The 12,640-nt window shown below is 44.3% G+C and overlaps 1 protein-coding gene across 1 annotated transcript in view; it reads right to left on the bottom strand.

Moving 5' to 3' along the window:
• The window catches only part of cntnap2a (contactin associated protein 2a), a 365,546-nt gene that overhangs the window by 75,374 nt on the left and 277,532 nt on the right, over window positions 1–12,640 (bottom strand). The window contains exons 12-16 of the mRNA XM_071206976.1: window positions 10,665–10,771; window positions 8,503–8,622; window positions 7,385–7,500; window positions 6,092–6,176; window positions 1,597–1,972 (exon numbers count right to left, since the gene is read on the bottom strand). Of these exons, the coding sequence (XP_071063077.1) occupies window positions 1,597–1,972; window positions 6,092–6,176; window positions 7,385–7,500; window positions 8,503–8,622; window positions 10,665–10,771 (804 nt within the window). The remainder of the gene's footprint in view (window positions 1–1,596; window positions 1,973–6,091; window positions 6,177–7,384; window positions 7,501–8,502; window positions 8,623–10,664; window positions 10,772–12,640) is intronic.

Consider the following 12,640-nt stretch of genomic DNA (forward strand, 5'->3'; position numbering starts at 1 on the left):
ATAATACGTGAATTAATTTTGCAGTTCCTGTCTCCCCTATTCTTTTAATTTATAAATTAGTATAATATGAATAATCCTTATATTCTTACTCTTCTTAGCATCATTTAATGTCTTAGATTCTCGATTTTACTCGTTTTTGTTGTCTTTTTCAACATATTTCTGCACAATAACTCCACTTTTAAAACTGCCCAGCTCTTCCATTTTATAATGTTGCTATCGTGCACATTGTGGGCAAACTTCTGAAGCACTTGGAGTCAGGACTCAGAGAGAGACACGAGGAGAGCTGGAGCAAACACTGATGTTTTTTTTACGAGCTTCAGCCGGAGAATTCACGAGACAGGTCACGGGCCACGAGTTGACCACACGGTTGAGATGCCACAATCAATCCTGAAGAGCCCTCCTGTAGCTCCAGGGTTTAACTAGTTCAGAGTGTAATAATCAGCATTCTTCAATAGATAGACTAAACAGCTGAGGACACTGAATCACATGTTGTCGGTTATGGCTCGGGGTCATCTACACCCCGAGAAGGAAGTGTTCCAGGTGTCCCGCAACAATGACTATTTCTGACCGACAGTTGCCCGGTCATAAACTGGCAACAACAACAACTTGCTAGGGCAGCCCCTCCGTATGGGAGATAGCGGCTGCTCAGCTGCGTCAGAGGGCGAAGGAGGACATGCAGGGCAAATTATTCCCCAACACACATATGTTTAACAGTAATCTGTCATATTCTAAATGTATTTATTTGTTTGCCTATTTTTACTCCTTACAGTATAAATATTGTAATTATATTGACTTTTTTTGTTTTCATGATAGTTTTTAAAAATAATATCTCTATATTTGGTCACATTTCACTTCTAAATTTCTCTTCCTGTGTTTATATACAACAATACATTTCACTTGACAATAAACTTCATTTATTTTGTTGGACAGAACCTGAGACGTCATATTTAACGGCTAAAGACTGCTTCGTATTTATTGGTTTTCTAAAGTTTTTCTCTGCCTTGTTCAAGTTGTCGTGTTGTATCAGGGACAACAAAGCTGAGTAATACTTTCTAAAGCCGGTAGATGAAGCTTGTTGTTGTTGTCACCTCTGTGGGCCACCAGTTAATCTGTGGTCCCAAGTCCGTTTTTTCAACTGAGCCCCCTGCTCCACACCTCGATATCAGAGCATTGGTAAAGAGTGAACGGTCCTTTAGACTCGACCTGCACCGAAGTGTGTGACAGCTTTGAGAACAGTTCACACTTTCAATTGCTCTCTTTTTACTACTTTCTCTTTGTCCAGGTTTCTCCATTTTATTCCCCAGACTCTGTAATCTTTCTCTCTTTCCATCCGTCTACTATATAAACCTGCCTTTTACCAGATATTTGTTAGGTTACAGTTTAACAACCAATACATATGCTAATACAACACTCTACCATAATGCAATCCTGAAATAAAGCACTTCATAAAGACAGCGTTTACTGGAATAATAACTTTTGACATTACTGGATAACAATACCATTGGCTATTGCAGCTATGACTTGACCCCAGATTAATTAGATGTCATTTTGCTGACAGGAAGAGAAAGCGTTGGATCTGCAGCACCATCAACAGACATGATCAGATTACTATCATAAATCATTGGATGGTGGAAGCTGGGGTGGTGGAAGCTGGGGTGGTGGTGGGGTGGAAGCTGGGGTGGAAGCTGGGGTGGAAGCTGGGGTGGAAGCTGGGGTGGAAGCTGGGGTGGAAGCTGGGTTGGAAGCTGGGGTAGAAGCTGGGGTGGAAGCTGGGGTGGAGCTGGGGTGGAAGCTGGGGTGGAGCTGGGGTGGAAGCTGGGGTGGAAGCTGGGGTGGGTGGTGGGGTGGAAGCTGGGGTGGGAGCTGGGGTGGGAGCTGGGGTGGGAGCTGGCGGTGGCGGTGGCGGCGGCAGCGGCAGCATCGGCTGCGGCAGCGGCAGCATGGCAGAGGCAGAGGCAGGAAGACCTGGCGGCTTAAATAGAGCGGCATGTTTATGAATGTGTTTGGTTGGTTGTAAGAGGGACGAGGTGCGTCACGTGTTAAGGTATGACTGGTGCTCGAGTTGAATGCCTGAACTAGCTCGCAGGCTTCGCCCCATTGATTTCAGTATTTGTAGGATTTACATTTACCAAAACCTCAAGACTTGAGACCACAGTGCTTTTCTTATTTCCCACGAACACTCAAAATGTTCTTCTTTTAATCCTGACGGTGGTTCTCCCCCTGACATAAACCAAGTGCTTATTAGTGAAAAAGGTTTTTGCCACAACTTAACCAACATGATTCCTGTCTGATCCTAACCAACCTTAACAAAAGCGCTGTTAGATCATGGAACTGATTTAATTGTTTTCCAAGCAGTTTGCAACGGTTTAGAAACAAAGACACAACTATGTGTGTACAGGCTTGTATGTGTCGCTCTACAACACAATCAACACATGTTCTCAATCACACATGCAGAAGACTTTCACGGTCTTGTTATTTACTTGTTATTTCCTGGCAGATAAGAAATAATTAACTTAAAAACATTGAAAGATAAGCAGCTACTAGAAAAACCTACTTCCACGCATAATCAGGTGCTGAAACTGATGTGTGATGCTCAGCCAGACACATGTTATAATGACTTTATTTACATAACTCACAGCGATAAGGAAGCTGAGAGAAGGAGTACCTTTACATGTATGACCTTCCCACACTACGGATGCAAAGCCTCACACACTTTAGTACAACTCCTCTGTGTGTGTGTGTCAGAGAACGATTGCCATGTGTTTCTATCTGCGTCGACATCTGCACGAGGGCTTGTTTGTGCGAGCTTGCGCCACCGGTTGTTTACAAGTTGTTTACGCTGAAAGGAATGATTCTAATTCATTAGTGAAGGGGGCTAATTCTCCCGTTAAGCCGTTATTCCAACACTAATGGAAATAGTGTTCACCAGAGTGAGTGAGGGTACATGTGTGGAGGAGGGATGGGGCGGGGAAGGTGACGAATATTTAAAAATGAAGGAAGAAAATAATGCGAGGGAAAATTGGAGGTGAAGAATGGGAGAAAATGGTAAATGGGTTGAAGAGGGAAAACAAAGGGAGAGGAGGGGAGATACAAATTGATAAATGTGGATGCAGAGGAAGATGGGGAGCAGTGGAGAGGGGAAGAGATGAGATAGAAGAAAGTGTGGGGGGGGGGAAATGGAAATATTGCCTTGTGTGTGTGTGTAGCGTCATGCATCAGCATCACGCCCGCCCATTATCTTATTCCCCCCTCTTGCGAATGAGAAAATGTTGCACGGAGACAAGCTGTTTGCAGGTGCAGGATGTATTTGGAATAGAGGTAATCAAACAGAAAAAGGGACACGATATGTGAGAGGGATGAAGAAGAAGAAGGGGTCAAACAATTAGGACAATTATTGCCCGAGTTCCAAATTAGTGGTGTCAGTGGTGGCAGAAGATAATTCCCATTTCACGCTTCGTTTAGCTCTAAAATGCCACACCAGGGTTATAGATGAGATCTGCATGAGAAGAATGGTGGAAGTGTGTGTGTGTGTGTGTGTGTGTGTGTGTGTGTGTGTGTGTGTGTGTGTGTGTGTGTGTGTGCGCGTGGGCGTGGGCGTGCGTGAGAGAGAAAATGCTGTTGACAGGTAATTTATGAAGCATATTTTTGAGTAAATGATTTTCCCCGGTCGTACTTCCTCAGTCATTCTAAACTGGTAATTGGATTTCCCTCACTTGCAAGGTAGTGAATTAGGAGTAAACTAGTTAATGAAGGACTGACTGACAGTGTGTGTGTGTGTGTGTGGTGCTGGCAGGGGGTGTGTGCATGTGTGTGTGTTCCCACGACAACATGTTAAGCTTGAGTGCAGAAAAAGAGCGTTTTAATAAGGTGTGTGTAGGTTGGTGCCGTCTCGCAGTGCAGTGGAAGTTAATGGCAACGTTTTGGTCAGCTGAACTAATACCCCACTATTACTAACCACCTACTGCTTTATTCCCACTCAGTCAATTAAGGACCGTGGACACACATGCCCAGGCAAACCTCAATTACACCAGAACACTCTCCCCCCCCCCCCCCCTCACCCACTGACTTTCTCCTCTCACTCACTCTAATTGCCAGGAGTGTATTTTCTTTATGAAGCTGTGTGTGTGAGAGAGAAAAAGTTGCCAGAGGAGAAAAGAGTAAAAAGGCAAAAAAGATAGATCTGACAATGACAGCAAGCTTGCTATTCTCATGGGGGAAAACACACTGGGAATACAACTATGCACACACACACACACACACACACACACACACACACACACACACACACACACACACACACACACACACACACACACACACACACACACACACACACACACACACACACACACACACATAAAATGAAGTCGCGGGCCGGATTTGGCCCCCGGGCCTTGAGTTTGACACCCCTGACTTAGACTAACGGTGCATTCACACCTAATAGTCCGCTCTCTGGTGCGCACCAGACGACAGTTTGTTACATTGTTTCATTTTTCAGAAGGTTCGGTTTGCGTTCACACGGGCAAAACTCAAACGGACTATAAACTTTAAACACAAGTCATGTGCTCGGTAATGCTGTTCACCCATTGGTCAGACATTAAGGGGGTACAAACGCAAATCCCGGCAATTTCTAGCGGAGCCTCCGCCATGAAGCATCGGCACTTTCGGCAGGTTATTCTCATGCTGCTGTTAGTCTGGAGATCAACAGACATATGATTAAATAATCAGACAACGTCCGTTAAAAAACATTATTACATGGCTTTGTTGAATACTCGATTCTGATTGGTCAATTCAAAACACGTGACACGTTTTTAATCCAGAACAGACAGACCGCTGTCAAGGATTTATTGACCGTTGTTAAGGACGCTCACATCTGCACAAAGAAGTCCGTTCGATTTAACTGAATACAGTTTGGCTGAAACTGACAAGACAAGAGCGACAAGAAAACAGCGGAGAAGTAACGGGCAGAAACCCTCCTTTTCACGCAGCGGTCCAGACATAGGTCAGACGGCGACACATATTCAGTTGCCAGTTACTTTGGCATTAGGGCAGGGATATCTAGATACTTCCCAAGGTTTGACATCATGAGTTGTGCTACTTTTAAAGCAAGCAACGATTTTTTCAAATCTGTAATCAAAAAGCCGATCTGTAATTAAAAAGCCGATCTAGATCCCTCCGCTTCACGTCGGGCTCCTGATCAGCCTGTCGGTGTTCTTTTCCTGCTTATCCATGAGAGACGTTCTGCAGAGGAGGGGCGTTTCACCGACGACAGGTGTTCTTAGCTGACGGAGAATATTTACTTTAGACGACACTGTTCAACACTTAATTCTGCTTTACTCTTTAACTAAACAACCGCGGATGTCTTGAAAGACTCTTTCGCTAAAGATTTTTGAAGATATCCGCGTTCTTGTGACACGTAAATACTTCCTATGTTTTGGTGCGGACTGCGTTCACACCAGCAGTGAACCGCTCCAGAGTTCGCAAGCAAGCGCTCCGAGACCACCTATTTTAGCGGACCAGAGTCCGGTTGTTTAGTTCACTTCAGAGGTCTCGGACTGCGTTCACACCGACCCAAATGAACCGCACCAAGCGGCTAAACGCACCAGGGTTCGATTCAACCGGACTATACAAGGCAGGTGTGAACGCACCCTCAGACTAACCAAATACAACGTTTGCATCCCAATGTACCTCCTGCAAATGAACATGTCTCTGGAATACAACCTGTAACTCCGGTCATTGCAGAAAGTAAGTATTTAAATGATCTTAACCGATTCTAATGAAACTGCTCACTCATTTGTGTGAGATTATTCCCATGACTTCTCCACGACTTGTGAGATTAGACATTTCCCCCAGACTTGTCCAGGCCTTGCAATAACTCATTTGAAATATGATGATTTCCGCTGGTTTCTCGTGACCGTACGACCCCAGTTTAATGTGTGTGTCCTGTGCAGCCTCCCCAGACAGGAGGAGACGGGAGGAGTGTGTTATTAATATGAATTGCACATCACATTCTGGCTCTGTGACGAACGGAACAGCCTGCCTCCCTCGGTGGTGTGTTCTCGAGTCGGCGGTGAATAAAGATGCGTCTCACCTGGAGTGTTGAGCAGGCGGGACATGCGGCAGCTGTAGGAGATCAGCTGCTCGCAGTACTCTGCACTGGTGGTGATGGATGTCACCTGCACACACAAGCACACACACGTCTTTTTATGTTATCTTATTAAAACAGACGGGACCATTGTATGTAAGGATTTGAAATGGAACATAGCGCCCCGTAATGCTTTCATTTAGCTTCCGGTGTTTTAGAGAAGCTGAGAATGGAACACGTGAGCCAGACAAACTAGGAAGGGACATCATTACAGCAGGGATATGCAACTGAACCCTGTCCTCGTGCAGGTGAAAAACGCCGTCACTCGCCAGTGGAGCGTGGAACATTTTTTAAAGTTCATGCAGTTTGCTTGTGGCTCAGAGTGACACTTACAAAAATAAATCTTGCTCGTGTCCTTACACAACATGTAGAGCGATGCACCCCACAGATGAAGGTATGGCTTCTTTATTCAAACTGGATCTGAAGAGGGTTGTACGTTGTTGTCCCTAGCTGGTGAGTACATGACGCTGCTGATGGTGTAGGTTGGTCCACACAGGCACAGAATAACCATGGTTACAGACTCAATTTAGACTGTGTGTTTACAGACACCCCAAGCTATAGGGAGAGGTGACTCATTTCACTCTTATCATCAGAGACTAGAAAGAAGGCCGGAACGAAGAATAATCCAAGTGAAGGTGCAACAATTAGAGAACTTGGTTTTATACGTGGTTCACCTTCGTGTTCTACTTGAATGCTCCGCCTGTCACCGTGAGGGACTGTGGGAGTTTATTCTTCCCAGTGTGGCTTCAGTGAAAACAATAAAGGAGTCTCTGATCTGCAGACAACTGAGGAGACAGCCTGACGTACAGCAGGAGAACATGTTGACAGTGCAGCGAAGAGAAAAATAGATTCAATTCAACCGACAACGGTGTGTGAAGACTGGTGGAAGTGTACTCTGTGTGAGACGTGCCTGCAAGTGTGAGATATCGTCTTTTAAAACAAAATAGATTTGAACTTTGCTGATTGGGAGTTCTCCTCTTAGCTTGTTGCAAAACAAATCTAAAAAAATATGAAGATATAGTCTTGTGGCATGAAGTTTAAATACCTGAAAACTATGTATGCAACAATAAAATAAAAAATAAATAAAATAAAATATTTTTTTAACAATTGACACTGTTCTTGATTTAGTTAGTCAAATATTACACGGAGCAGCACAATACTTCCTCCATAATGTATGCTAGTATGTGAGTGTGTGTGTGTGTGTGTGTGTGTGTGTGTGTGTGTGTGTGTGTGTGTTACCTGGTCCATGGAGGCGCTGTAGTTGACCTGCAGGACGGTGCGTCTCTCTCTGCTGGAGCCCGTCACGGCAGTGTTGGGCGGCAGGTTGTTCATAACCGTCGTCCACACTTTGTCCTCTGAAACACAAACACGTTACCAAGTTAAACTCAACTGTGAGAATACATGCGTTAAATGTAGTGTGATAGTTAAAGTCAGGACACACAGCACTGCAGTGTGTCTGTCATGGCGGTGGCAGGGTAATCTAAGTTACAGCCGTGAGCCTCCAGAGTTTAATTGACACTGCTGTGCTGCTAAAGCATGAGCCAGTCACTCAGATATCTCCCCGTTCATTCACACTGTCAGTCAGGGAATGTGTGTGTGTGTGTGTGTGTGTGTGTGTGTGTGTGTGTGTGTGTGTGTGTGTGTCTCAGGCCTCTGAGGTGTGTGTGTATGTGTGGGAGGAAGAGACACTCTTAACATTTCTGAGGTTGTGTGAGAGAGCTATTCAGCGTGACTAAGGGCTAGCCAGTGGAGTGCAGTGACATTTCATTAAAAGTCTCGCCTTTGCTCTCCACTTATTTCACATTTTACTGCACAGTGTGTGTGTGTGTGTGTGTGTGTGTGTGTGTGTGTGTGTGTGTGTGTGTGTGTGTGTGTGTGTGTGTGTGTGTGTGTGTGTGTGTGTGTGTGTGTGTGTGTGTGTGTGTGTGCGTGCGTGCGTGCGTATGTGTGTGTGTGTGTGTGTCTTTGTGTAGAAGTGTCACTCAAATCACTGGAGCACTCTTAGCTCTGCATACCAGGCCCGTTTCAAATGCGCTTGTGGCGAGTGTGTGTGTGTGTGTGTGTGTGTGTGTGTGTGTGTGTGTGTGTGTGTGTGTGTGTGTGTGTGTGTGTGTGTGTGTGTGTGTGAATATGTGCGTGTGTGTGTGTGGTAGCTGCTCCTTCAGAGCTAAATGTCAGCAGCTGTGACCGCGTTGCCACGGAAACCTCAGGTATAGCAGTTTAAGAGGGGGGTGGAGTTTTCCCCCATCACAGGTCACTGGCTGGAAAGAGTGGGGACATGCACACACACCTGCACAAACACACGCACACACACACACACATGCCCACACATTGATTCCAGGCACTAACGCACGCACCTGTCATGTTGCAATTGACTTTGAAGGGGCCGAGGGGTCCGCTGCCGTCAGGGTCGATCCAGTAGGTGTCAGAGGAGCGGCCGCGATGCTTATAGGCCTCGCAGGACGGCTCATAGATAGCTGGGGGGGGGGGGGGGGGGAGTAAAGGGACACATGAGCAGTTAAAGGAAGAGGTAACAAGACAAACAAGTCAATAGCCACTGAGGTTATTATCACACACCAGAAGAATAAAGAAATAAAAACCATAACTTTGGACATGGCTGAGTGACATTTCAATATAAGATAAAGCTTCATGTATCCCCGTAGGGAAATGTAGGTGTCATAGGAAGAAAAACAATCAGAGACAAAGCTAAGAGCAGCTAAGAGCAAAAGATAATAAGAATAAGAAAGGATCTGTCTGTCAGGAGGATTATGGATAAACAACTGGCCATATTTCCACACATCCATGTGGAAATGGAGAAAAAGGACCGTTGTTTGTTTGCATTCTTGTTCTGTTGGTTGGAAAAATGAAACAACTGGGCAAATGGAGCCACGGTGTGCTACATGATATTATACTCTATTATGTTCACACCATACGAGGCCAACAGCTATGATAAATACCACAATAAGTAAGGGTATACTTCTCCAAAGATAGCTTGCATATGAAAAGTACGATACATTCTGTCAGACCAAAGACTAATTCAATTGAGGAATGTTCGGATGCATCTAAAATAGCTCATTGATGTCCTCAATTTGCTTTTTTCCTCCTTCCTCCAAAAGGCAATTTCATGCGGTTGCCAGTCTCTTTTCGGCACCTGTCAAGAAGTGGTGTCTTGCCGCACACACTTTAGCAATCTATCTGACAGCATATTGATGTTATGTTTGTGACAGAGACATGCGGAGACACTGCACTTCACAGAGAGAGAAACTTCCTCGATGAGGCGACAGCGTTCACGGGCGTAATGCTGAGTTAAATAGGAAAAATAAGCCTTTTTTCTTTTACTCTGTTTATTCTTAGCTCTTTATTAATACCGTTTATGTCATTCTCATCTCTCCTTCCTTTCTTCCATTCTTGTTGTCTCGATTATTTTCTCTGTTTGTGGTTTCCCTCCTTGATGTCTTGCTGACTATATTTTTGCGACTCCGACTAAACATTTTTCAACGGAATGCGTTATCTATAAAATCTCCTCTCATCATCACTCACTAAATGTCCTGTGTAAAAATAACAATCACATGTATCTCTTATTCCTATGCGTTATTAACTGCCTTAAAGGTGGGGTAGGTACGTTTGAGAAACCGGCTCGAGATACACTTTTTGTTATATTCCATGGAATGTTCTTAACATCCGATGGTAATGAATATCTGAAGTGCTTTGACAAAAAATACATAAAGAAATGTCATCTCTGGAAGCCGTGGCGCTGTAAAAAGCACGACCAATCATCTGAGCCGGCTAAAGTAACTGGATGGCCTACCTGCCTGTCAGCCTTCCATCAGGGCACAAACTTATCTCGTGCCCTCATTGGTCACGTGCGTGTGTTGGAGGAGGGGCTCTGTGAGGAAGTGGCAGATTTGGCCCGCTGTGTATTTTCAAATTCTAGCGCACTCGAGCTGGTTTCTCCAAAATGACCTACCCCACCTTTAAGACAGTTCTATATCAGGCTGTTTTACAGTATGATCGATGTAATTTAAAATGACTCTATTCTTCTATCTTATTTCTTCTTGTTGAACAATTACAGTATGGCCAACATGTTCCCTTCCATCCTCTCTTAAAAGAGAACAATATGCGACCCCTGGGAGAAGGGGATGGCATTCTAACATTTTTAAGCCTTTGAAAAACCCTCTGGCTTTTCTGACTCTGTTTTCTTTGTGTCTTTGTGCCGGTGCTTTGGTGGGATTGCCTCTCCTCAGAACCGAACACACCACAGTCAGAAACAAATCAAAGTTCAGACTGAGGCTCCGAGAGAGAAACAGCTTAATCACTCAAAGGAGAAACAGAGGGAGGCCAAACAACTGGAACAAAGCAGTGGTGATGGAAAATAACACTCAACTACACACACACACGCACACGCACACACACACACACACACACACACACACACACACACACACACACACACACACGCACACGCACACGCACACGCACACACACACACACACACACACACACACACACTTCTACTCACAGGTGTGGCAGGTGGCCCCAGTGTATCCCGTTCCATCGCAGGTGCAGCTGAAGCTGTCCCACGTCTGCTTACAGCGGCCGCCGTGCTCACAGTGGTTAGGCATACACCTTGAGAAAGAAATATGTGCAGTACATTTTATTGTAAATGTATAATATATATTATTATACTCAAAGGCCAGAGTATATATTTAAATCGATAAATAAAGCAATTCAGCCATTGTGACATGGTAGCCTTACTACTTTGAATAGAGATATTTGTGTTTCTCGTTCGGCTCTTTGCTCACACAAAGAAAGCATTTTTTTCCAAATTAAAATAGAGTTTATAGACTACGTGTTCAGAGTGTATAATCCAAAGCACCGATTCTGTCAAGGAATACTCATTGTTGAAAGAAATACACTTATCCAAAATGGTGACACATTTCACTACAAGATGATATAGCCAGTGTTCGAAATGGGGGGGAGCCCAAACAAACTGTGCATATTTGTGTCGCACAGATTAGAAATGTTGTGTTTCTGTAAATAAAAGTTCTTGACATAAATAATAGTTATTGTTCATTACAGTTTCTGAACATTTGTTTTATATTTGTGAATATCTCTGGGTGTTGCCATCTGTACGTTGCGGCGCTGCATTCTTTACGCTACTTACGTTGCTATGGTTACGGTGGCGATGCCGGCGCGGTATTTGACATTTTCATATTGATATTTTTTTAACTCTGGCTTTGTAACAAAAAATATGGTGAAACGAAAACAGCCAAGCCTCGCAGCTTTTGGATTCACAAGCAAAGAAGAGAAGGAATCTAAAATTGACAATGTGAACGGACCATCTTTTAGTTGGCCGGCTGTAAGCGGCTTTAGGGTCGAGTTTGACAGCTCCACACCGAGGGAGAGGCCTGCCGATGCGGAGCCTGAAGAGGCTTCAACAACGGCCACATCCGCCGGCGTAGTGACACCGTCTGTATTAGTAGCATAGTGTTTTTATAGCAATTGATCGCATCCGCGCTGCTGCGCCAGTCAACAGAGCGTGCGTGTGACTAGGGCTGAGCGATTAATCGATTTTAAATCGAAATCGCGATTTGAAATGATGCGATTATCAAATCGCAAAGCCTGCAATTTTTTTCAACTTTTTTTTTTTAACAATTTGTATTTATTTTTTATTGTGTGTCTGTCATCCACACCAATCAGAAGTGCTGTGCTCCACATGTACCAGCCATTGTTAATCAATCAGAAGTAGCCCATGATAGAAGGTGATAGACAGATTGATCCAATCACCTGCCAAGTGCTTTTGAAAGTGCCTGCCCTTTCCAAATGGCTTCCAATGGATCTTTAGATGCTTTGGTGAAACCAACCATCTGAGTCAGGTTAGTACTGCGCCATCACGTGTTTCTATTACGGGGTGAATCTTAAACTGAAGCTTGACTTTAAAGAAACCCATCGGAAGTTTCATGTAAGTTTAGTTCTTTCACTCGTAGCATCAGGACAGCAGAAAGCTCGCACACCTTCCGGCGCAGACTGAAAACTCATCTCTTTCGACTCCACCTCGAGCGATAGAACTACTAACAAAGAACTGCTAACAGAGCACTTATATACTAACAAAGGACTGGCTTATCTAAAGCCAGTTGAGTAGCACTTGAAATGCTTGGCTCTATGAAACGTGATGTACTTATATGAATCTGTTTTCTTCAAGGTTGTGTCTTCCTGGTCGAATGTACTTATTGTAAGTCGCTTTGGATAAAAGCGTCAGCTAAATGCAATGTAATGTAATGTAATGTAGCTCGGGCTGCGGGGGTGCTAGAGACGGGAGCACGTTGATACGACCTTCCTAGCCGGAGTTATGGCCGCATTTTACAATACATTTCCGTTGGGTAGCTTAAAAACAAATATCGCAATTCGAATCGCAATATTTGTCAGAAAAATCGCAATTACATTTTTTCCCAAAATCGTGCAGCCCTACGTGTGACATATTTAGTAGCAGGATGT

Source organism: Pseudochaenichthys georgianus, chromosome 20, assembly GCF_902827115.2.
Source record: "Pseudochaenichthys georgianus chromosome 20, fPseGeo1.2, whole genome shotgun sequence".
NCBI classification, from domain to species: Eukaryota; Metazoa; Chordata; class Actinopteri; order Perciformes; family Channichthyidae; genus Pseudochaenichthys; species Pseudochaenichthys georgianus.